This window comes from Hetaerina americana, unplaced genomic scaffold (genome assembly GCF_022747635.1).
Source record: "Hetaerina americana unplaced genomic scaffold, ioHetAmer1.1.p SCAF_8, whole genome shotgun sequence".
NCBI classification, from domain to species: Eukaryota; Metazoa; Arthropoda; class Insecta; order Odonata; family Calopterygidae; genus Hetaerina; species Hetaerina americana.
In genome coordinates, this window is record NW_027287427.1 from 44863532 (window position 1) to 44888664 (window position 25133).

Sequence of the window (25133 nt, forward strand, 5' to 3'; positions counted from 1 at the left end):
TGTCCATCCCCTATGGCGCAAATGACCTCAGCTGTCGGTCGCCTCCCCTCAAAACTACTACTACTACTAGGAAGCTTGCACGCGTACCCTTAAGGACCTTCCGGAATACGCCAACCAGGGAGCCTAGGAGCCGTGGAGAAGCCACTGGAAAAAGTGTGTCGACGCTCAAGGGACGTATTTTGAAGAATTTTGAGGCATTGAATCAATATCTAAAATAAATCTAAATATTTTCCCGATAACGTTTCCTGATAATTTTTATAAAAACCTTATATTTAGGAAACTATTGTGAACAGATTTCTTCTATTACAACTCCGATATCACCCATTCGTTCGGCTTGGAAAGAGGCGAACACTGCCCTCCTAACTCCTCGAACCAACCTCCAAGTTGAGGCTCTGTTTTGTCTTAATCGACATAGCTTCCATTCTATTCCAAAAATATGCCAATGCTAGTAGGAGGAAGAAGCTAATTACTTTATATCGCTAGAAAAACAAAATTGCTTTTCTGTAATAATGCATGAAAGATCACAGGAAACAATTTAAATTCCTACAAAATGAAACGTTTCATTGTCATCCATGTAGTAATTCTACCCTCGTAGTAAGAATAAAAACACCTACGATCATGGATTACTTGGTTAAAGGTCTTTCACAATCTATACCATATAGTCCAAGAAACCCCGTACAAGGCGGAACCTTAATGCGACAGAAACCCATTATAACCGGAATATATCAAAATGGTAATGCATAATGATCGCCTTCTTCTCAAGGCCCTCTGTAAGTCAAAAACTGCGATACACGAACGGAAAAAATTCTCTCGACCCTTCCTTGACTGAATAAGTACTATTTGCCACTTGGAGGGGGCGGTAAAAATATTTCTGACGAAAATTGTGAGAAATGTTTCTTGTCCGGAGTTAAATTTGTTTCAAGATTGAACAACTCCCTTGATATTAAACCTCTTTCGATTAAAATTACTTGCTTCTTTACCAAGACTATTTGAAATTCAAAAGGATAATAATTGAATGATATCACATTCAATTCCAACGTTAACGGTTTTAATTTCCACTCAAAAATCCATGCCCATTTTTTCAACCAGTCTACGTTGGAGAACATGCTAATACAGGAAAGAGCACAAGGGCTCCCACGATCTCACCTTCGTTGAGTTCAACAGAATTCCATTTACATGGGGAAAGGACGTTTTTCATCCTAATATTTAACAATAGCTCAACCGCAGGGCCGCAAATAGCACAAGTCGGCTTTCATTTTTCATCATTATGCGCCACAGCGTGTAATACCCAGTGGTAGAGACAAGCTTCGAGACCTGGCATTGTCGCATTTCGTCATAACAATTGAACCCCGACACGAGATTTTACCCCGTAAGTCATTAATATGTGTGTGGCGCCACGGACGATGATCGCACCATGTCCCCCCACGAGGGCTGTGAAAGGAGGGAACGGATGGGCAAACGACGACACCGAAGGAGCTGCCAACTGTACAGGTTTTCATCCCTCAGCCACGGACATCGGTCGACACGGGTGCAGGCTGTCTCGTTGGAAAGAATGCTTCACATCCCCTTTCCAGAGGAATAATTATTTTCTTATATCATTATTAGCAGTTAGACCACCGTGTTTAGGTAGGTTTAGGTCGGGGACAGGAGTTAAACACCACTGTACTTCTAAGCTCTGACTGACACGACATAAGATGTGCCCAGGCCCCATACGCCGTATTATAACAACCGTTACTTAGCTCGGTGTTCTTCTATCTCCCTTAATTCTATCCAAAATGTCTATTCCTTTCACATCTCTACCTCGCTCTCTCAGCATTCTCCCCTCTCATTACCACCTTAAGCATTCCATTACCTTTCAGTATCTCCCACATCCACTAGTCCTGCCTTCTTCGAATTTTTCCGACTATTCCACAACCATTGTCTTTTTTCCACTAACAACTCCAGAACTTAAATTTCATATGGAACACATTGCGCGAATTTGAAATTTTTATGTATAATTAGAAACCTCCAATATACGCTTATCTTTTGCCTCAACAACCAAGTTTCCGAGCCATGCAAAAATACTAGTATTAGTTTTTAGGGGGAGGGGGTGGCCGGCAGCTGAGGTCATTTGCGTCATTAGGGATGCACAGGAAAATATAAAAGGTGGTGAGAAACCCGGCTTTGGCATTATATGTCTTAACAAAAGGCGCCAAGGGGTCCGCAGCTTGAAGTCCCGTCCGACGGACGGCTTACTCACTCAAGGGGCTCTCCACAGAGTACCTCAAGTGGGGATCGGGATACCACTGAAAAATATCTGCTGCCTCCGAAATGCGAACCCTGTTCCTCTGGGTGGGAACCCACCATGTTAGCCACCGCCCCATTTCGATGCCCCGCAAAACTACTCCACATTAAAGTTATCACCATACGGAGATACTGAATACTACAAATTTGAACGTTATACGTACACGTAGTCAATTCAAATTCTACCGATAATTATCGTCCTATTTGATGACCGCCTCGTAAAAACACTTCGCTTGAATTTGGGAAATCCTTGTTTAAATGGATCATGTTGACTGCATCGAGCCTGTAAACTCTTTGGATATGCGTAGTACCAACCTCGACTCGTACATTGCCATTTAACGGACCCCGCCCTCGTGCCCGGGGAAGCCGTGACTTCTTCGTACGGAGTATAATGGAGGGAAAAGCAGGAGGGAAGGTGACGAGCGAGAGAAACGTGTACAGAAGGAAGATTAAGGGGAGAGCGAGAGAGGCAGATGGAAGGCTAGGCAGTTACGGTGAGCTTTGGATTTGGGAACCAGCGACCATAATCGTAGCGCCTCCGGCGAACCCTATATTCAGATATAATAAACTACGATAGAAATGAAGAAATTGGAAACAGCCCAACTCACAACATCAACAATTTCCAGATAATTATTCATATTGATCGTCCAATAATTAACGCATGGTATCTATTTCCCTAGGATTCACACGATAGAATTTCGGCAAGTATATTACTCGGGAGAAAAGAGAAATGCATATTCCCTTCCTTCACCAATCCTTGATGATAGTATTTAATTGGTAAAAAGCATTGCACGATATTCTCTAAATACATGGTCTCATGGAAAGTATTTGTCATTATTCCATTAATAATTGCACCGAATATTTCCACAGGGAAAATTCTGACTATTTTCACCATTGTGAAAAATAAAGGCTGCTCAGGAAAATGGTCAAAAACAATTTTTCTGATTTTCTGTAAGGAAAATAAGAAAAAAATTAATCCTCAAGTAGTGTCTCATCATGTATTACTAAATTAGCTAAGACTTCCACCATCCCTGCAGTCCTGGGAGAGTTGTATTACAAGTAGCGCGTTAAAGACCAACTCCTAAAGTAACCATTCCATTAATGTGTTAGTTTTAGGGGAGGTGACCGACAGCTGAGGTCATTTGCACCATTAGGAATGGACAGGAAAGGATGAAGAGTGGGTAGAAACTCTACTCCTAACGAAATGCGCCAAGGGGTCCGCATTTTAACGTCCCATTCGACGGACGGCGTACTTACTCTAAGTGCCCTCCACAAACACCTCAAGTAGGGATCGGGATGCGACTGAAAAATATCCGTCACCGCCGGGATTCAAACCTGGGCCCTCTGGATGGAAATCCAGTACGTTAGCCACCGCACTATCCTGATTAGAATTTTCGGAGTTCGACTCGTAAGAAAATTCAGCAAGGCTCGATTGCAACACGAGATTTTACTACCCCAGTTTCGAAACTTGTTATTTTTTAATCTCAATGCTTTCAAACTGATCTGCCCCACTAGCCAATTCCCTTATGTTGTCCTTTCACTCCTCCACCTAAGGCATGTGTGTTTGTAATTGTCTTCAATGTTAACTTTAGAGGTTAGATGGAAGGAGATATTACCTAGTCTTAATCTCGCCCCAATAAAAAACGATAAATAAATACCTATAATCATTTCACGAGAACATATTCACATACTTTACAACCTTCTCTCATCGTTAGTCCGTTAATATTCATCTATAAAAAGAAACTACCCTGTCCAATAAATACGCGAACTGAAGCCAAATTAACTTTATTTTGCAAAATTTAGTCTACATCGATTTTGTCCCCTTTCAAGTACTCTCCATTCGTTGCTATGCACTTATTTCATCTTCTTTTCCACTGTTTTAAGCACCCTTGGAAGTCCTCGGCAGTTAGGCTTTTTAGTTGTATCGTCGTTTTTTGCTTTATTGTGTCCACATCTTCCCAGTCATGTCCCCTCATCACATTTTTGCATTTTGGGAACAGGGAAACGTCGCAGGGGGTTAAATCTGGCGAATAAGGTGGATGATCAAGGATGGTGATTGAATATTTTACCAGAAACTGGCGAACAATCAATAGTGCATGTGCTGGTGCATTGTCATGGTGTAGGATCCATCCATCATGTTCGGTTAAAATAGTTTGCACTGTTGATTTTCCTAAATTCAGTTCATCAGCTATCATTCGGACAGTTTTTCGACGATCGGTATGGACAAGGGACCGCACACGATCAATGGTGTCGTCAAAACAGGTGGTCGAAGGTCGTCCCGGGCTTTCATCATCCGTGGCGTCTTGTCGGTCATCTTTAAAACGCTTATTCCACTTGATAACAGATGTTTTATTCAGAGCCCTTCTGCCCTTTATCGGGCAGACTACGTATGTACAATCTAATGAGTCCAGGTGATGTTTCGTTATGCGCAAAAGATGATATCGCCCAAAACTCTAACCCGTATTTCTGCTCAATGCAAAGGAAAGGACTTGAAAGACAGGAATCGATGGACGAGCTAAGAAGGAAGCCGGACGGCGAGTGTCTTACGGAAGTGTTCCGCAAAGGTCTACGAACATCCGATGACGCCGTTCCATTCAACAGCGGCCGATGGCCGAAAGCAGTCGACGGCGGAAGTGTCCGGAAACAATGAGGGCATAGCGGGCGTGAGATCGATCACCTCACCGGCCATTAAACTACATTCCGAAGTGTGCGAGCTCAAAAACAGACCTAACTGTGGGTAATGAGGATCCCATACGAATAGTGGCACGGTCGACGAGGGTTTGAAGTGAAGGTGGTGGTTGAAACCATTGACCACTATGTTTCCAAAAGACTTCTTATCAATATGATATGACGGCTGACACAAAATAGGGGAATCGAATGAAAGTTTTATAAAGAAGGGATGCATTCACTGTTGGAAACAAAATAATGCCACGTAAGAATGATGGCGAGGCACCGAAACCTAGTGGATAAAAATTATATGGTTCAATCAATCTATGTCTCATCTAAAACCGCGTGATTTTCTAGGCAGTAGAACGTTGTAGGCGCCCGGAAATAATACGGCAAAAGGAAACGGACAACAATGACCTGAATATGTGAATCTCACGAGGGTTATGTGAGCTCTGCAGTTGGGTGTCATAGCTAAGCTTCGAGTTTCATTAGCAGAAGTACATCTGTATGGTAACCTGCAAGCCAACCCTAGGGTTTGTGGCATAGGATGGTTCCACTCCATGCATACGTCATCAAACTTAAGTTACTCAAATGATAATTGCACATTGAAATGTTATATGATCAAATGATAGGAACAATTTTGGATGGCTTACAAGCACAAAGTTAGCCAAGTGTAAAATACTTTTCTAAGCGTGCAAAACGAGCTGCTAGCATGCAACTGCTTATTATCAAACGTATTCATGTTATGAATTCAAGATGTTCGAATAGTGGTTTGAAAATGAAAACAATAAAATACATTTACGCATGAAAACACCAATTGAGATCACTTTTTCAGGTCCATATAATACGAGTGTGCACTCGTTTCACCAGACCAAAATACAATTTCGTCTCGTTCGAAAAGATCGACACGCATTATTGTCATGATATGAATGAATACTACTTGATTGGAACAGTTGAATTTTTAATAATGACAATTTCTCCGAATGTTGGGCTCTGATATATCAGAATCCCAAGGTACGCCTCTAATTCTCCCTCTGCAACTTCCTCATCGCCCAAAATAGCGTTATCCATCGCTTCTACCCCGTAGTGAACGAATGGCTTGACAGGAAATTGAAGTAATCGATCGGAGATGGTGACTGGCCACCTGGCTGAAACCGACAAACCCCACGTCTAAAATTTCCAACGGTCATGCCTTTGGTGAGGCGGACTTCGAAAGGCGCCCAAGCATCCCGAACTACGGATAGGGTACGACGGAACTGCAGCCCTGCCACCATGCAAACCCGCAACACGGCCACTGGGAAAAACTGATCACATGCCAGAAAATTATTTTAGACAGTAGTCTACCGGGTTGATTAAAGTTTTTGATGGACTCTGGAACTACAAACCTCTGTACTCCTAAGTCCGATTGACATACTTAAACCCAATACTAGATATTGATTATTATAGCTTGCCTTATATTATATTTGATTGCCGATTTGGATCACGTGCAGCGTAGAGGAGCTAGATTTTTAAAACGTTGATATGATAAACTTAGCAGCGTATCCAATATATTAGAGGAGCTAGGCTGGGAATTACTCACGGAGCGAAGGCAAAATTACATATCAATTCTCTCGCATAAATTGAAAGGATGTCTATTTAGCAGTGATGTTGAAAATGTATTGTTACCCCCATCGTACTACGGTAGGAGAGATCATGTCAGTAAAATTAGAGAGAGTATGGGTAGAACAGATTGATTTAAGATGGAATTTTTTCCATGAACGATAAGAGATCAGAATAACATTGTCTCACCGCGGTAGGGTCACATTCGGGTACAAATTAGTCTGGTTTGTATTCACCCGCTGCCATACACCCTAACGTTGGCTTTCAGGGTACTAAAATATCTAAAAAATAACTCGTTAATTAGTTCTGCCTACTTTCTACCTCCCTAGTTTCATTCAGAACCCCTATAAGTTTCTTCCATCTACCTCCGTTTCCCATCATGCTCCCCCTATTACCGTTCTCAGCATCTCATCGCCTCTCAAAACCTGCCAGGAAATTAGAATTACCAATATAGTAGGTGGGATTACGAAGAAAAAAGATCACCCAACGTGGAAACATTTGTTCGCCGGTTTGGAACATGACGAGAGGTGAAATGTAAAGCATAGAAAATACATCCACCCTTCATGCTTAATCACGACCCTCCTTACATGATGAGACAGTGAAAAAAAGAGAGTGAAACAGGCTTTTTCCAGCTTATTTCCCTCATCCCCTTCCATGCCCACGTAGGGAAATCCTCCAATCGATGAAAACCCTGTTATCGAAAGGAAAATACGGTTTCTTAAACCTTGAAACATTACGCATCACATCGAAATCTTCCCTTTTCTTTTCTTGAGATATTTACTCCAGGCCTTGCTCATAATATCAATCCCCTCCACTATAAAACACTGGATGGCCCAATCCATCTCCCAATATCCTGACTGATATACCAATGTTCATAAAAATTTCTCAAATGCTTAAGTATATCACCTTTTTTTCATGAATGCCCTCCTGCTTATTTACCAAGTTTGACCCTTATATCTTTGGACACACCGATTACTTTCCTGAAACGCTTGAAATGGATTACACCTACTAGAACCAAATTAGCCCAATTAAAGACAGGAGAAAAATACGAGGAACCGAAAGAAATAAATGGGATGGGAAATCATTAGTTCCGTCGCCAGCAATACCCGGACATATATTTCGGCAGAGGTGATTTAAAAAAAAATCACAGGGGATGGGCATTAAGGGAAATTAGCATGCTCAGTTTCGAAGCATCAGTTAAGCCAGAGAATTGAGAATAGCTGACGGCATTCTCGAACATAATGGATGAGGCACTTCAAGGAAACTCGAAAATTAACGGGAAGAAACCTGAAGAACGAGCGGAATCTCTCATCTCCACCACGGGAGCAGCAAAACATGAGATGGGAGTGGCTAGAGGGGCGAAATAGTCCAAACAAAGAAGTCTTTATTAATAATGAAGGGACCGCTACAATGCTGGATGAAGATAAGGTTACAAAATAAAACATCAAAGTGTATCCTCCGGCATCTTCTGCACCATTAATTTTCGAAAGATATACCGCCGATGATACACACTGAGGGAATCTCAATTCCCCCGAGGGCAGCCTCTCAGATAAACGATGACATGCCACCGTTTCTCTTTTTCAATGCACTTAAAATCGGCGGTTTTCTCATTCCTTTTCTTTGTGCCTTAGTTCACATACCCACAGATGCACTGTTATTTGAACGGTCGCCACGGTGGAGAAATCATTTTCCGATTCAGTCGCTGTAAATAATATCATTTCAGCCGTTCGTTAATCGATTGATTTTAACATTTTTGTATTTTTTGGTACCCTGCAAGCAACCACTATGGTGTGTGGCAGGGGGTGAATACACAACAGACTAATTTTAATACGAATATTTTTACCCCTACCACGATAGGACAACCTCGTTCTGATCCCTTATCGTTCGTGGAAATAATTACATGACCTGACTGCCTACTACGACGAAAGAGAATGCAATTGTCAGGATACGGCTTCTGTTTTACATCCCCCACATTTTCTCGAGATTCTGAGCAGGATTCCGAGCTCACCCCCACCAGACCAAATACTTCAGAATCATCGGTAGGTATTTTCATTTTCAAAATTCTGTAGGCAGTCACATTTTGACCAGACAACAAGTCTTAAGACACCAATGACTGCCTGGTGACTTTTCAAAATGATTTAACTACATTTACATTACAGCAAGGAGGTTTCCGCGAGGGCGGGTGGTGGAGTTTGTTAGGGAACCAGCCACACACATGCAAAAATCTGAATTTATACATGCCTTTGAATATTCCATTTTGCAAATTTACTGCAAAGCACGGACGCATACATCCCCATCTACATGATACAGTGACGAGTGTGGTTGATTAGATCGTATAATTTTGCTTTTCAAACAAAACCATCCGTGATTTTGAGTTCGATTTTGTTTTGATTGCGTATCGTGCGAGGGAAGAGCGAGTACTTGGATATGTCTGTGATGGCCTCTCTCCCATCATATCACGGTGGTCGAATCTACCAATATTATTTGGGACCGTAAAAATGCCCCCAGCATCCTCGAGTGCCCTGTACTTTCCAAGTCTACTAATAATAAAATAGAAAAACTACTGAGTCTACTAATAGAAAATAGTCAAACACCGAGTCCCACATTTCTGCAATGTGTCCTCAAATGCTGTTATGTCTTCTTTATCCATTTCTAGTCCCCAACTCCGCAGAATTAAAGCTGATTAAAAACTCCTCCACAACACCCTAAACTCGACTGTTGATTGCCCTGAACTGCTCTCTCTCTCTTTAACTTCAGGATACCAACTCGATCCACCTGCACCCACTCCATCTGCCTATTCCAAGAATATCTCTCACCAAGCGCTCACCGTTATTTCGCCTCTCCTCCCTTCTAAATTCACTCCCTCACACTGTCGATCCTTTTAATTTATCATGCAACAATTTCACCACCCAAACTTTATCCCACCTTACAATAAATTAAATTTTTCCCCGGTCCATGTTCGGTTCTCGTTGTTTATTGTTATGCTGTTATTGCCTTTTGTGCTCTTTCATGTTTGTTATATTTTTCACTGTAAATTGGCGCTACTGCTGTATGTGAATAATTTTTTAAAATAAAATAAATAAAGATAGAAAATCCACAAACAATACTACTTGTATAAGTCTTGTCAGATCTCTTCATGAATCAAGGGCTCCCAACCTAATTCCTTCAGCATATATAGCGATTTTTAACGAGTCCAACGCATTTTCCAATTCCTTAATTAAAGTGTTCTCACCTCGATTCCATATAATTTCTGAGCACTCGAAATATTAACGAATGACAGTACCTGATAATGGATCAATTAGATAAAATGCGCGTCAAAATATATTCATATTTAGTGAAGAATTTAGACAGTCATGTAGATGGAAACAACTATGTCCCCACTCCAGGTATTTACAAGCTTGAATTGTCCAACTTCTCAATAATTTCCCTACTTTACATGAATATTTAAGGTGGATACTGCAGGTCGAGTGCGGCGGCACCAACGCGAGTCAAACACATTATCAGTGCCTATGAGCGAATTACAATGGTCGGTGGAAAAAACTAGCGTTTCCAGTTTTTTTCCTTACTCGGGCCTACAAAAAAGATCTGTATGCATGTATTGGTTACAATTTTTTCCTGACGTTCGTGAAGTGCTGAATTCAGACCGTCGCTTAAGCTCCAATCGCCTGCGAGCGTTCGTTCAGGCTGGATCGCGTTTTCAGTGGACCTCTGTCGAGTGACTCGGTACAAGCGAAAATGCTGATATTTTGATGACGTTGATATTTCGCTCTCTTGACTAATGAGTTTGCCGACAATTGACGAACGTATAAGATGGACGCACCACTTTTCACTAAGGGGCACGGCCTGCTGAAGTACGGAAGCACGCTCTTGATACCGACGAAACTCACCTTTCGTTTTGTCCCGGTGCCGGCCCTTCCGCCCGGGGTGTGAGCACCTTTTCCTCAGACCCTTAAGCGCACTCGGGGCCAACACGAGCGCCAACGCGCACACCAAGGCAATGGAAACCCCTGCGGCCAGCCAGTGGCGCCAACCCCAAGGGGAGACATCCTCAACCCCCGACGACGCCGAGTCGCCGCCCCCGGTCCGGGACTCAGAACCCTCCGGGAGGAGGAACAGATCCTCCCTGGATCCCGAAGACCCAGCTTCCAAGTCCATCAACCTCGCCGCCACCTCGGGGGGCACGCTCCGGCCGGCCGCCGCCGCTCCCACCCCGTGGGACCCTCTCGGTCGGGGATGGGAGGGGGCAGCGGCGTCTAGGGGTCCTGCCGGAGACGGGGTGGTCGGAGGGGAGGAGGAAGGGTAGCGGGGCGGGCCGGCCCGGGACCCGGAGGCGGGGCGGGAGCGGGCCGCCGCAACGGTGCCCCCTCCTGGACTCTGCCCCCCAGGCCGCCTGCCTCGCTTCAGCTGCTGCTGCTGGGCCCGACTGCGACGGCTCCCCGCCAGGAAGGACCAGTCGATGCCAAGGGCGGAGAGCGGGCCGCATTGCGTGTCCCGGTGCGGCTCGCAGGGGAGGAGGACGTAGGGAGCGCGGACATCGGTGCAGTGGGAGCAGGCGCGGCAGGACTCGAGCCGGGAGTCCCACGTGTTCCCCTTAGGGCACGTGATGGGGCCGGAGGCGGCTGGCAGGGGTGCCGAGAGCAGGAGGAGGGCAAGGAGGGGCAGGGCGAGGAATAGGGGGACGGGGGGCAGCGCGGCGAAGAGTCGGAGGCGCCGGCGGCGGTGATTCGGGAGCATCACTCCTGCGGAAAAGAGAGTAAGGGGGAAGATGAGCCAAGGTATCACATAAATCAGGCTAAGCGGTAGATGGAAATCCACCACAGTCATCAAACCGAAAATTGGTTATGCAGATGAGAGGCGGTGTAGCCTGGGAGGGGGTGATATAGGTTTAACCCCCTCGCCTTTAATTTTACCCCTACTAGAATAGTTTATTCAGTTGAGTAAATTCAGGTCATATTCATTTGTTTTCAGGAAAATCTGAACGTAAAATGTTTAAGAACGCTCTTTGTGCCTAGGCGTAACCATAATATATCACCTGGTCATTAAAGAGAGACCAATCTTTATATTTACTTTCAGGAGACGTTTTATATTTAATTTGCACAACACTATTTCCGATGAGTGTAATAAAACGCTGAAGTCATCTAGATCAATAAGGCAAGACGAATCATACACATTTAATGAATTATCATGGAGATCAATATTCATTTATAGTTATATTTTGTTTTAATTACGATAAGAATCTTTGGAAAAAATAATGACATTTTCATAAATTTATAATCGAAATCCCTTTAGGGAAATTTGATGACCACGATCATTCCATTTTAGTTTATATTAATTCTAACATTTGTTATGACGGTCAGGCCAGCAACTCAAAAATGATGGTCACTAATTTATTTTTTTAATCTTACGCAACTATTCTTTTGGTGATTTATATTGTCTCACATCCTCCTCCTATGATATATCCTATACCCTGTACCCTATATTCTATACCCTGCCTCAAATGCAGGAAATAAAGACTAGTAGTAGTAGTTTTGAGGGGAGGCGACCGACAGCTGAGGTCATTTGCGCCATAGGGGATGGACAGGAAAGGATGAAGGGTGGAGAGAAACCCGGCGTCGGCATTAGCCTGCTCTTTACGAAAGGCGCCAAGGGGTCCGCAGCTTAACGTCCCATCCGACGGACGGCGTACTCACTCGAAGTGCCCTCCACAAAGCACCTCAAGTAGGGATCGAGATACCACTGAAAAATATTCAACACCACCGGGATTTGAACCCGGGCCCTCTGGGTGGGAAGCCAGTACGTTAGCCGCCGCACCATCTCGATCCCAAATAAAGACTAACAGTCGTAAATGTAAGAAGATAGGATATAGAAAAATTGCTTCAGACTGAGTAGGCAACGAAGAGTCAGCATTTCACCCCCCTCCCTCCTTTCCAACCTCCAATCCAGTAGAGCTAATCTTGCCACAAACCCCCCGGCGATGTGGATGGAATCCACCCATTCCGGCCAGGAGGCTGATGGAACCTCTCCCTACACCACCTGAGGCTTCCCAGGGAGGAGAACTAATACCGAATAAATCACTCGGCTCGCGTGCGTCTCGGCCTGTCCGGGGGAATCACCCGGATCTTAGCTTAGAATGCTGCTGCCATCGATAACTTTCGAGTAGTAGTAGTAGTAGTAGTTTTGAGGGGAGGCGACCGACAGCTAAGGTCATTTGCGCCATAGGGGATGGATAGGAAAGGATGAAGGGTGGAGAGAAACCCGGCGTCGGCATTAGCCTACTCTTTACGAAAGGCGCCAAGGGGTCCACAGTTTAACGTCCCATCCGACGGACGGCGTACTCACTCAAAGTGCCCTCCACAAAGCACCTCAAGTAGGGATCGAGATACCTCTGAAAAATATTCAACACCGCCGGGATTTGAACCCGCGCCCTCAGGGTGGGAAGCCAGTACGTTAGCCCCCGCACCAACTCGATCCCCGATAACTTTCGAGAGCAGCTGTGTCATCAGGAGCATTTGCGGTCATTTCGGATCTAATCATCAGGAACAAAGAGACATAGTCACTGCTCCTATCGATGTTGCCTGCAATGGACGCTAAATCGGGGACGCAAACGCTCCCGATGACGAAGCAGCCCCGGAAGTTATCGATACGAATAATCAACGCTGCGAAAACCTACGTTCAAGACTTGACTTGAAATCTTCCAGCCTGAGCGCAAACGCTCCTTCTTCAATACTAATTTTCCAATATTTGACACGAAATTTGGTGAATAAAACTTAGTGAGATGAATCGCCATCAAAAGTAATCAAATCTCGGATTATTATTTTGATGGACAATATAGTATACCTGGAGGCGGAACCATTCGCAACCCAACAGATGCACTATTTAACCTTTTATTTTATTATTTCATTTATCGTGCGACTAGTCCACAAAAAAACGGTCACGCTAACCTATCACAATGGATTTTTAACGAATATGCCATGTAGTACAAAGCCTTTCTAGTCTCAAATGCCCATATTCTTGCTTGTTTAGATCCCATTCTTGTTACGATAAGCTTTTTTAGCCGGTGCTAATCCTTTCATTTTTTCATACACTCGTCCGTTTTCCTCAGTGATAATCCTTCTCGTAGTAACAGAAGTTTGATTTACTTAATCCTTCTTAGAGTCACCAAGTAATATCTTACTTTGAAGACCTGAAGAACGCGATAAAGCGAATGGACAACAAGGAAAATAAGATATTGGCAGAGGAGAGAGAGAATGGTTGCAGCGCCATTGCTTTTCCTTTAAGTACATAACATGACACGATTCAATGTACAACCAAAAGTACATACAAAGGTGAGAAATACTAAACATGAATCGTGTAACGAAAAATTAAACGTAAGAATCAATTACAGGAATCAAAACCAGATTAATCACTTCCTCACTATGAAGTATGCTGTTTTCATTAAAGAGATATTCTCTTAATTATGGCTGTAAATAACAACGTGGATGGTGCGATATATCTTTCAGAAGAAAAAAAGTGTGCAGAAGACAGGACGGTAAATGTATTCTGGACAAAGGGATGACGGCGATGGTGTGGATGAAATGGAACCGGCCTTTACATTTTGAGCATGTTTCACAATACGTTTCATCAAAATATATCATCGTCCCATTCATGATTTCGACATGAAAGTGTTACTCTTACAGGTAAAAATATAAGAGTTCATTGAAACAAATCTTTCATTGGTAAAATCTAGAGATTGATGGAATATTTTTTGTTTCTTTACGCTACGCTATGGTGCAGGTTTCTTGGAGACTAGAATTCATGACTGGATCATAAAAAAAGGGAGTAAAAACCTCATCGTGGTTACGCGTATAAAGTTATTTGTTACCCTACAGAAATAAAAGACGTTCAATATCATTTATCAGAAAATAAATCTCCATCCCTGGAAATCTAATTCAAGTTCTTTTTAAGTAGTAAGATTCATCAATGTACTTAAAAACTAAATTTACTAATTAAACTTTTTAATTGAGGTCTTACCAATATTTTCAGCCTATAAGATGGTTTACAAATATATCGAAAACTTGTAAGTGAACTAAGATTTTCAGCACCAAATTCTTCATAAATTGACAATACAAAGTATTGAAGCTGTGTGGCCACAAAGTACAGCTACAATCAAGTGATTTAAACATTTAAAAGAATGAAATACAAAACTATACATATACTACTAAATTTTTTCTCCCTTTTTTTATGTAAACCGAAATTCATCTTGGACGTGGTGCATTTATTTGTAATCCGTAAGGATTTATGGATATTATTTTTTTAACTTTGTTATTTGTCCAACTTCATTCGCGTGAGGGTGTTTTTGGACTAAATATATAAATAGAATATATTAAAAATCTCTTTTTATTTTGGCATCTTCTATAAAAGATTTCGGCAATCATGATGAAGGAATATTCCAACGTACTTACGCATTAATACATTAAGTAATGAACAGAGCGTACTGCATTAGGAAAGTTAAGGGTAAAAAGAATAAATGTTAATCCATCTCAGAAAAGAATATAACCCGGATCACCGCCGGAATTATTCTCTTTAAACATCCCTGCAACTATAGCATCTCGCCATGAGTGCATTTTTCGTGTCGACTAAATTTTTATGCTTCAATTCCCCCCATCCACTCCGATGAATTTTCTTCGCTACATTTCATTTCAACTTCATGCAATCATACTCTCGTTTTTTTTCAATCTGCTGACGAAGGATCTTCCTGAACATCTGCCCTTTTTCAATGAGCAGTCATCAAGAACGCATTACGTCCTACACAGCGGCTACATCAATCCACTCCTTTTTTTAGGATACATCACAATGCCTCCTTGACCATTTGTAAGCCCACTCATCCCTCTCCGAGAGTACATACACTCTCCATCAGTCGCCAACAACATCGCGTTTCGAAAACTCGACATAATCTTTTTTTGCCTAACAGTTATTAGGACGACTGGAACTCCACGAAGGTCATGATGTGAGCTCCTTATTTTTCAAGGAAATTTATCTCGAGCTAAGTTATCGTTTTTCCGAGCCGCCTTATGAGACTTCAACTATCCCCACCCACCACGTGTTCACATTTGAATTCGCCGTTATTATGCCAATTCACTCCCAGGATCTTTAAGCTATTTCCCTATGCGAAACTATTAGCTTATCAGATTTTGTTTGCTGCCGAGCTCTAATTTTCCGTCTTCGAGTTCCAATAAATATTTCACGAACCATGTAAGGAAATGTCTACATCAAATATTACCTGCGCTATTTACATCGGATTAAAATGTGTCTGCTTTAGTATCACAACGAATATATTTCCTGCCATTATATCCAGGATAATATCCTTGAACATTAATGTTAATTATGATGCAGAATTCTCCACACTCCCAAGATCGTCAGTATTTTTTCTCGCTCAGCTATGTACAGGTTGGTCAAGGTTATGTTACGAGGATAATTCAATAAAAAACTCGCAAAACTGGATAGTGGCAATAATAATCAAAGTAACTTTCTGTAATTTATTGCACTTTATTTTATTTGCACTTTATTTATTGCACAAGCGAAAGACTTTTTTCGCTTTTTGTTTCAGCCAACGAGTATCCCCTCTTGGACTGCGGAATCATCATTTTCTAAACGTCGGCCATTCAAAAGATTACTTAGGGGGCTAAACTGATGAAAATCACTGTTCACTTAGTCGAGATTGTAGGGTGGATATTTCAAAGCGTTTCCAACGAAATATTCCTAACATCTATTGCATTTGCACATGTTGTCTTGTTGATATTTGCAACTTATTTAGTGACTTACCCTCATATTATTTGGTGGTCTACCACATTAGGTTGGTTTTGCATAAACACAAACTCAACACCCCCACGCTTCTTAGCCTTACCCAAAAAACAGCTGACACCCTACTCCATAATTACCCCTTCATCAATTCCGCATGCATTACATTCAATCTATAAATTCCATCGCACTCTGAAAACACTCTATACGATAAAATTTTAATTTATCAAAAATAGACTTTTGGGCGAGGTTGAGTTATTTTGGGGTGACAATGTTGTGTCCATCCAAAATCTATCTCTAATCAAACTCAAACTCTTCTCTCATAAATTAAACATGGTGTCGAGAAGGACATATCCACCTGAAAACAATTAAGGATATTTTATACCCCATTATTATGTCAAAGTGTTTTATTCGTATTTTCTCATCTCCCTTTTCAATATCGACAAATCTCCTTCTGAGAAATACCATACACGTATAGTAATATCAACTTTCTACATCACAATGTATATGAATATTTGCCCCCTCATCTCAAGTCTTCGGAGAAATAAGAGGCTTCTCCTCCTTTCGAACGCCACTCTTTCCATGGAATTGAACGCTCGGAATTTCGCCTCCATCCCCAACCTTTTTTTCCGATCACGCCATTAGGAATCCCGGCGACCGTATTCCGTCGGGCGTGACGATCGTGGTCAACCCGGGGGCAAATAGCCCAGCGGCAAATAGCCGCATATTTTTCTGCCGGCCATGGAAACAACGCAGCTCACATTTCGCCCGTGAAAGTGCGAACGTGTCCCGGAACACGTGCAGTTCTCACCGAGAGTAAGCCGGGCTCACGCATCAGAGGTCGACTACCGCCTCTCCTTCGCATAAGCGGTCAAAACCGAGAGACATCATTTCGGAAACCAGTCCGGTTGCCTCTTGAAGGGTAAATTTATCGACCTCGCCGCTCCGAAAAGCACTCCAGATCGAATCAATGCGTCTCCGACTCATTGCACGGGACGCTGGACCGGTTGGCTGGCCGATTGCAGGTGGTCGGATTATCGAGAGCGCTCTCTCGATCGTTGTATTAAGATAACAAGCATTAAAATCCCTCCGACCTATCCGCTTCCTTCCTGACGGCGGTTTTAAACCGACCACTAAGCTCAATATATTTAGCAAATTGCGTTTTACTCCGAAATTATCTCGCTGGTCTGTAATTATCCAGTGAAATATTTAATTCGAGGGGAGTTGGGTCGATAAGTTTGCATTTATGGCACGCTTTCGGAAGATTTTTCCGAGCGAGGATAATTGCCGCAGATTGCAGCGCACTGGTGGGCGGAGACGAAATTTAATGATGGAGATCCACGATCGGAATTATGCGGGGTCCACCCTGAGCCAATAGATTTTTTTAAGTGGTATTAATGCGTATAAAGCTTTTAGCACTGTAATAAACGAAACCAAGAGGTGCACTGGAGCCAGGTGATGGTCGAAAGAAGACGAATTTGCGCCATTTTTTACAACCTCCACAAGAATTCGCAAGACATTTCGCAAAAAATACTCTATTCACAAAAACTACCCAGTCGACAAGGGATCCAATGATTATGGTCGAGTGCAATAACGGAGAGAATAGGTGCGAGACTCAACCCCGGAACTCTGGCAACTAATACAGTCCGACGATGAATAAAAAAATATTCATCCTGAACTTTTTAACAAAAACGGTTCCTGAAAGTCAAAACAAAAATAAGTTTAAATCTTCCGATTTACAACTAGATTTGGTGCTAAATACAGTATACTGAGAGTATTTTAGCTTGATCTACTGAATTACATTGATTATTCCCTTCGGGCATGCATAATAATCGCAAATTCAAATTCGCAAGCTAAAAGTTTTCGACGACCAACTTCTACCATTGGCAAAATATGCAGTGACAGCTTCCTTGAACATCTTCTATCAATTGATTCCCGAGGTGAAATAGCGAATGCACACAAAAGGTGGTAGGTTAGATAACGCAGTGGGCATGGATTCTTCTATTAACCTGACGCATCCTTTTGAGTAAAATTACTTAAAACAAGATATGGTGATAGGAAAACACACGTAAAAGCCAGTATAACTCGAGGAAAGCCTGTGCGCCTATGCGTCGAAACCAACAGTAGTGTAATAAAGTTTTTCTGAAAAACACAAACTTTACTCGTTCAGTGATCATAAATCATCACAAAATAGTACCTGAAATCATCGAATTCATGTCCATTCTCCCTCTCAACTTCGTGCGGCTACTTCCGATCAACTAAATCAATCATAATAGCAGTCATTTTAGCTAAAAATTTGTCAGCCTCCATTATAGCGGAATTCTTTTTCATACTGAAAAAAGAAGTCTGTTTAAATTTTACTGAATTTAAAACTAGAGCAATGCAACATTTCAATGCAACAATTGTTGCATTGAAACGCACATTAGCGGATGACTCCGTTAAAAGTTACTTGCGGCATCTCCCGCAGTTTCTTTGAAAAAACCAATCCAACATTGTCTAACGTACATCTGCATTCTCGGAAAAGGAATGTTATAGACCCCAAGTACGAGTATTAATGGACTACCTCACGACGTCCTCAAAGGGGAGGGCTCCATGATTCGCAGTCCTGCGTATATCTCTACGGGTAAAATGTATTTATTCACCGTTCGTTAGGATGAAACATAATGCGGATTCTTAACATCATTTGATTCGCGACTGAACCTCACGCCCGTCGCACTTGAACGTTGAGGAATTGCTTTCCTCATAGGAAATACATTGCCATCGGTATTTAAGAGACGGTGGAGCTTGCGGACGACAACGTACCTGGAAAATTTAGGACGACGGATCCACTAAAAACCCATAGAACTCCTTTCCATCGATTTGAAGCTAAGATAAAACACCAGAAGTTGTCGGACGTGCATGACCGTCTCAAGGGGATATTTTTTTACTCTGGAGAAAAAACATAAAAACCATAACCGGTTTCCTCAACACCTTGGACCATCGCGAGGAGAGAGAGAGAGAGAGAGAGAGAGAGACTGCATTTAAACAGCAACGGAATGGAGACGGTTAGACGGGCGGAGGTGGTAATCCCTCGAAAAACTGTCCCGGAGAAAAAAACACTGATCAGTTACATGGGGCTGTATACTCCGACGTAACGGTACACGGGAGCTGCTTTTTCCACCGCACAAGTACCATAAAAATATCGAAGAGATAAAGATATAAAAATATCTCCCTCATAAAATATGACTCGCCCATATGAACGCCATGACCACGCACAGACGGTTTAGCTTGTGGATACACCATAAGGATGTGACGCTCGGTTACCGACCCCCAGGCTAGCGATTCAAAAGTCTTCAGATAACTAATATTTATATTAGTGTAATATAAAACTTTCAAATTCTCACATTGCGTGAGGTACGAAAGTACCAAAGTCCCTCATCATTCATTCATCTGCAAACGTCGTGCACATTATGAGGATTTGTGAATTGACTTATAGCTACTTGAAATTGACAACTACGGATCCCATTACACGAGACGTAATCGAAAAGTAAGGCTCGTTTTCTTATATTTAAATATTAGTCTTAATCATGCAGCGCCACTTATTGATTGCTTCCAAAGCCACTGAAGTTATTGTTCTGATTCAGTAGTCGTTTGTCTGTCGGTGAGTGCAGATAACATCGCCCGCGAAAATCGCCGCTCCCGCCAATTGCGAAATTCGTGCTGTGACTCGATTGCTGTGTGAAAAGGGATCACCAGCTGCTCAGATTCATCGCGAGCTGCGCCTAGTCAATTGATCTACAAGAATGATCGAAGGAAAGGTTATAAAATGGTGTCGAGACTTCAGAAATGCCCGCACAAATGTGCCTGATGAAGAGTGGAGTGGCAGAAAAAGTATCCAGAGCGATGAAACCCTTCAGCAAGTGGACCAAGAACTGCGAGCTGATCGACTATTGAAATTTCAGTACAAGGGGGGCACCAAAAATGCTTACTGACCAACAGAAAGGGAAAAGAAAGTTATGAGGACGAACGTTTTCGGACCGCCATCAACATGGCAGAGAAAGCATAGCCTTGCACCGAGCTGCTATTCCCTCTTCTTGAACTTGAAACAGTGGTTTGGTGGACAACGGTTTGAAGACGACGAGGAACTCAGAGATCGCAGCCGTCAACTGGCTCAACTCCCAGGCGGCGAACTTCAACACTGAGGAAGTGAAGAACCTGGTACAGCGTTAGGAAAACTACTTAGAAGTTAACGCCGATTGAGTATAAATGTGAAGTAGGTTTGTAGGAAACTAAAACCATCAATAACTTTTCCCAACGAAAATATTTTTTATGAACAAATTTTCCTCGTATATGGGAGAAGTTGAAGTCCAGCGGATGTCATTAACTGTATGACCCCGGCCCTTGCCCAAAGCTACAAGTTAATCCACAAGAACTCATAGTCCATTTAGGCAGTCACACAATGACACAAAAACTGTTCCAATATTTATAACTAAACCGCGTCACCATATTTGGTTTGGAGTGTTTTAATACGATTATGTTACATTTAAGATTCTCTTCCATGAAAACTTAACGGAAAGTGAAGTTGGCCCAGAGAGAGGCACAATTCTCATCTCCATACCATAAATGTGAACATTGTACACACCTTTAAGAGCTTACTGAGACGTGGACTCTACTCTCGCCTGCCACAACCAAACCTCACATATTTGTGTGAATCCTTTTACACGCATGTGCGAATAAAAGTAATATACGTTGTCCACTATAATAGCGCCGAACTTTCCTGTTACATCATGAGCATTAGCCTACCGGTCAAGGTTGACTTTTGGTGGACCCAACCAAATTGCAGTTCTCCGAAGCCTTCGCACAACACTGAACACCATAAGACCGCACATTACAATAAGCCGCTACTTAAGCTCCTCATACTTTCTCCCTTCCTACCATCAAACAAGCCTAATCTTACCTCCCCCCCCTCTAACTACCATACTATAACTGCTGCCATCTATCAGCATTCAAGTTACATCGCCACTCAAAATTCTCTGCATCCGCTTTTCCTGCTTTCGCTAAATTTCTTCCAACCTTCCTACATTTCTTCCCGTAGCATGCCTAGCACAGCTTCGGTTTTTTTCCTTTATGATTTCTTTAATTCGCAAATTCCGTCGTTCCCGTAATAAGCAATCCTGTCAATGATTTAAAAACGTTAACTTAAATTTATTGCGTGGCAATTCAAAATCCTAACACTTGGATTTACTGCAAGTACTTTTTTAGCAAATGTGTTGGCATTAACCACTTTAGTATCCTGGATTTTAATTCATTGAAATACGTAGTATGACCATTACACAACAACTCGTTAAGTGTTGTACGTCACGTTCGTAATACCAGCCATGTTCTACGATATCCACTCAGGCTGATTAATAGTAGTCTTGAAGGAGACAACAAAGGCTTCAAACGCTTTTCAACAAGACTTATGTCACCACAAAAATAGATAACCCATATTAGTTCACCGAAATCTATTTACAAAATTATAGTTTTTGACGGGATGCTTTATTATTCCAGTCTTTTAAAATGGTAAGACACGTAACTCCAAACGAAACACTAGTGAATTCACTCCTTGACCTTTCATGGCGGATATTTAATCCAGGAACCTGTCCTCATATGCACAAATCAACTCTAAATGTACTGTAAGGCAAAGCCTAATTGTATTTATTGCCGGCCCACTTACTTCACCTACTTTCTTCTTAAGTCCATACCAAATATATGCTAGATAAAAGCTTTAGTACCTTTTTGAAATCTAAATTACGACGGTAAAAACTGGTCGGACAAAACTGCAGAAGATAATATCACTTCAAGTGGCCTCAAACATACTTCATGATCACATTCACGGACAAGTTTTCCACCGCTAACAAGGACACATGAAAGAAGCGAATTCCTCCCGTCCCAGATTTGAGATTTTTATTCTTTTTCTCGGTACATGGAAGGGAAAACTGGTTTCTAAGGAATGAACACACTTTAGTACAGTTGAACAGATGAAAAACGATAAGTGAGTAACAGTGGTAAGTTTCTTTTCAATCACAGATTTGAACTCCCGTTTGAATGGAATATTTTACCCTCTCACATCTGCAATTCCTTAAGGATATAAATATCATTGTTCACTCCGCCGTTTCCGGCCGAGAATGAATCAGCTTCCCCTCGACTTTGTGTCTCCGCGGCAAAGTTTCCGAAAAGAATACACAATTTTCGGGCGGAGGAAAATATTCCTTGCCCGCAGAGGTTCCTGTAACGGTCTCCAGCACTCTTAACTCCTATATCCCCATTTCCCACCTCTTTTTTACGAAGAGCATGGATCTCTTCCCCAATCCTCCTCCCGAGTGTTTGGAGACCGGTCGGTTACTTTTTGCGAATCACCCCTCATCGCTGCGCGTGCCATTGGTATCAATCAACGTAGTCGGTCCGCTTTGTAGTCATGGTTTTTGCACGGGCCTGCACACGCTATGGCTTATGACAAATGCAAACAGGTTTCGCAACTTAAATGAATACCTTTTCATTGGTAATACCAGAATTGTATAATAACCCAGACCAAAAAAAAGGTCGGAGTGTTTCCGATTTTCTACAAAATATTTGATGAAATCGGACGATGCTCGGAATTTTATACCAATCGGTAAACCATTTCCGACATTTCGAAAGGTTCGGACCATTTCCCGATATATTCCAGAATTTTTAGAAGAAATTGAGCAATTCCCAATTTTCCCGACTTACACGATGTACTGTTCTCGATTTTTCTAAATAATCGCACATTGTCTCGATGACATTTCAATAAAGCAAAACCATTAAAATGGCATTTTCCCGATTTTGGAAGACCTCGAGCAATTCCCACATTTCTCCTACTTCTCACCAGCCAACCAGCCGGCTTGCAGTCTCGCTTCCGAAGATCGTGGAACGTGCCGAAGTAAAATTGATTGGGGGGAGGTAAAGGCTGTTGGTTCCAGCTGCAAAGCAAGCGACCACTCACGGAAATCTATGAGCATACATCCATGCCTTTCTAAGTTCAGTCGTGACTGCCGGGAGGGCATTATTTTCTACGAGCGAGCTGATAAACGAGCAACTTAAAAATTAAAAGCGAACTACTTTCCAACTACCGACGGTGTTTTTATCTTTGAGAGAAAGACGTTCTAAAACATGAATCTAGGTGACTTGGAGAAGCTTGTGGCGCAGGAAGATAGTTTTTCAGACCATTACTGTAAATTTCAAGAGATCCCGGAAGAGCTCTGCTACGGGCATTGACTTACTATGTTAGCGTCCCGAGAAAATTTTCCGGCATTGTCGCAATTTCTTTCTTTATTTTCCTCACGTCGACTTCTCCCCGCCCTTCAAGTTAATCTTGGTACCTCATAGAACACACGATAAGCAGTTGGATCTGCAAACGTACATCACTGAGGAAAAATATAAAATTCATTAGAAAGATTTGCCATTAATAACCACTCGTGAGAATGCGAGACGTGACAATTGCGTTTCAAATTGTCCTTCACACTTCCCACAACCACATTCAAAACCATAGCAGACGGAAAACCAATTTCATTCATTTTATAATTTTTCACGCTGTATCAAGGTATTTTTTCCGATTTTTCCTCACCTCCCTTCAATTAATTTACCTTGAATATTATCGTTCAGTATGCATGTCCTAAAATGGCTTGGTTATCCTATCGTAACCCAATAGTTTCCAAGCTCCCCCTCACGTTCTTTGGCCATTGGAGAAGAGTCGCGCAGTTTGGGTTATTAAGTTTCCCGGTGCTGATGAGCACGACAGAGATAGGATAGTTCCCCTCGATTCCTATAATAGTTTCCAATTCACTTTTCCGAAATCCGAGTGATTTTACACTTCTAACGTCATCATCACGTAAATGATAGAGAATTTTGCAAATTATAAAACCGTTCAAAAATTTCGGGTTCCCGACAGTCATCAAATAAAACATTATTTCAATTCATGTACCGAATCATAAATATATTATTATTATTACTGTGGCAATCAATCTTGTACTGTGGTCTAGTCGAGTTTTTATGCAGGCAGGCTAAAAACCACTACATTCCTAAGCCTCGCCTAACAAGACACATCGTGACTACACGACACACAAGAATAAATTGTTCTTCAATGCCGCATACTTTCCACCTCCCTTCATTCCGTCCGGCATGCCTATCCTTTTCCTCCCTCTAACTCGTTTGCCTAACGTTCTCCCCTTTATCTCAGCGGTCAACATTCCAGCCCCATTTAAAATGCTCTGCACTCAACTATCCTGCCTCCTTTGGATTTCTCCCAACAATCTTTTCTCCTTCCCCCCACCACGCCTAGTACTTGTACGTTCGTTTTCCTTACCGTCTGTTTTACTTTCCTATCAACTTAATCACCACAGGCAATCCAAAGTTTCTTTTAAGATTTACATGTGCCATAATTAGTTTCATCTGACAGCTCAATTCAAAATCACAATCAAAATTCCCCCGAAGAGGAGAATTTTTTCTTAAGAGTTGATAGAATTTGAGTATACTGATAAATATTTAACTTCATTTTTTTAAATTATGCTCAATGATATTAACTAAAAGAATAGATATTTCAGCCGTCAGGTGATTTGACGGCTAATGCTATGGTATCACTATTAGAGAAATTGAAAGCTATGTGTAATTACTTGATTGTCATTCTAAGGAGGGCTGTTCTGTTCTTTATAATAGGAGGTGAATGAACTGCTCGGTACAAGAACAAGGTTTCACATAATTTTTGTCTCGGAACATGGACGTCGTCAATTGAAATTGGAGAGTGGAGGTAAAAGATTAATATAACACACTGT

At 42.1% G+C, this 25133-nt stretch overlaps 1 protein-coding gene across 1 annotated transcript in view; it reads right to left on the bottom strand.

Moving 5' to 3' along the window:
* wgn (Tumor necrosis factor receptor superfamily member wengen) overlaps positions 1-25133 on the bottom strand; it is a 110108-nt gene that overhangs the window by 69345 nt on the left and 15630 nt on the right. The window contains exon 2 of the mRNA XM_071596861.1: positions 10437-11288. Coding sequence (XP_071452962.1) covers positions 10437-11288 — 852 coding nt within the window. The remainder of the gene's footprint in view (positions 1-10436; positions 11289-25133) is intronic.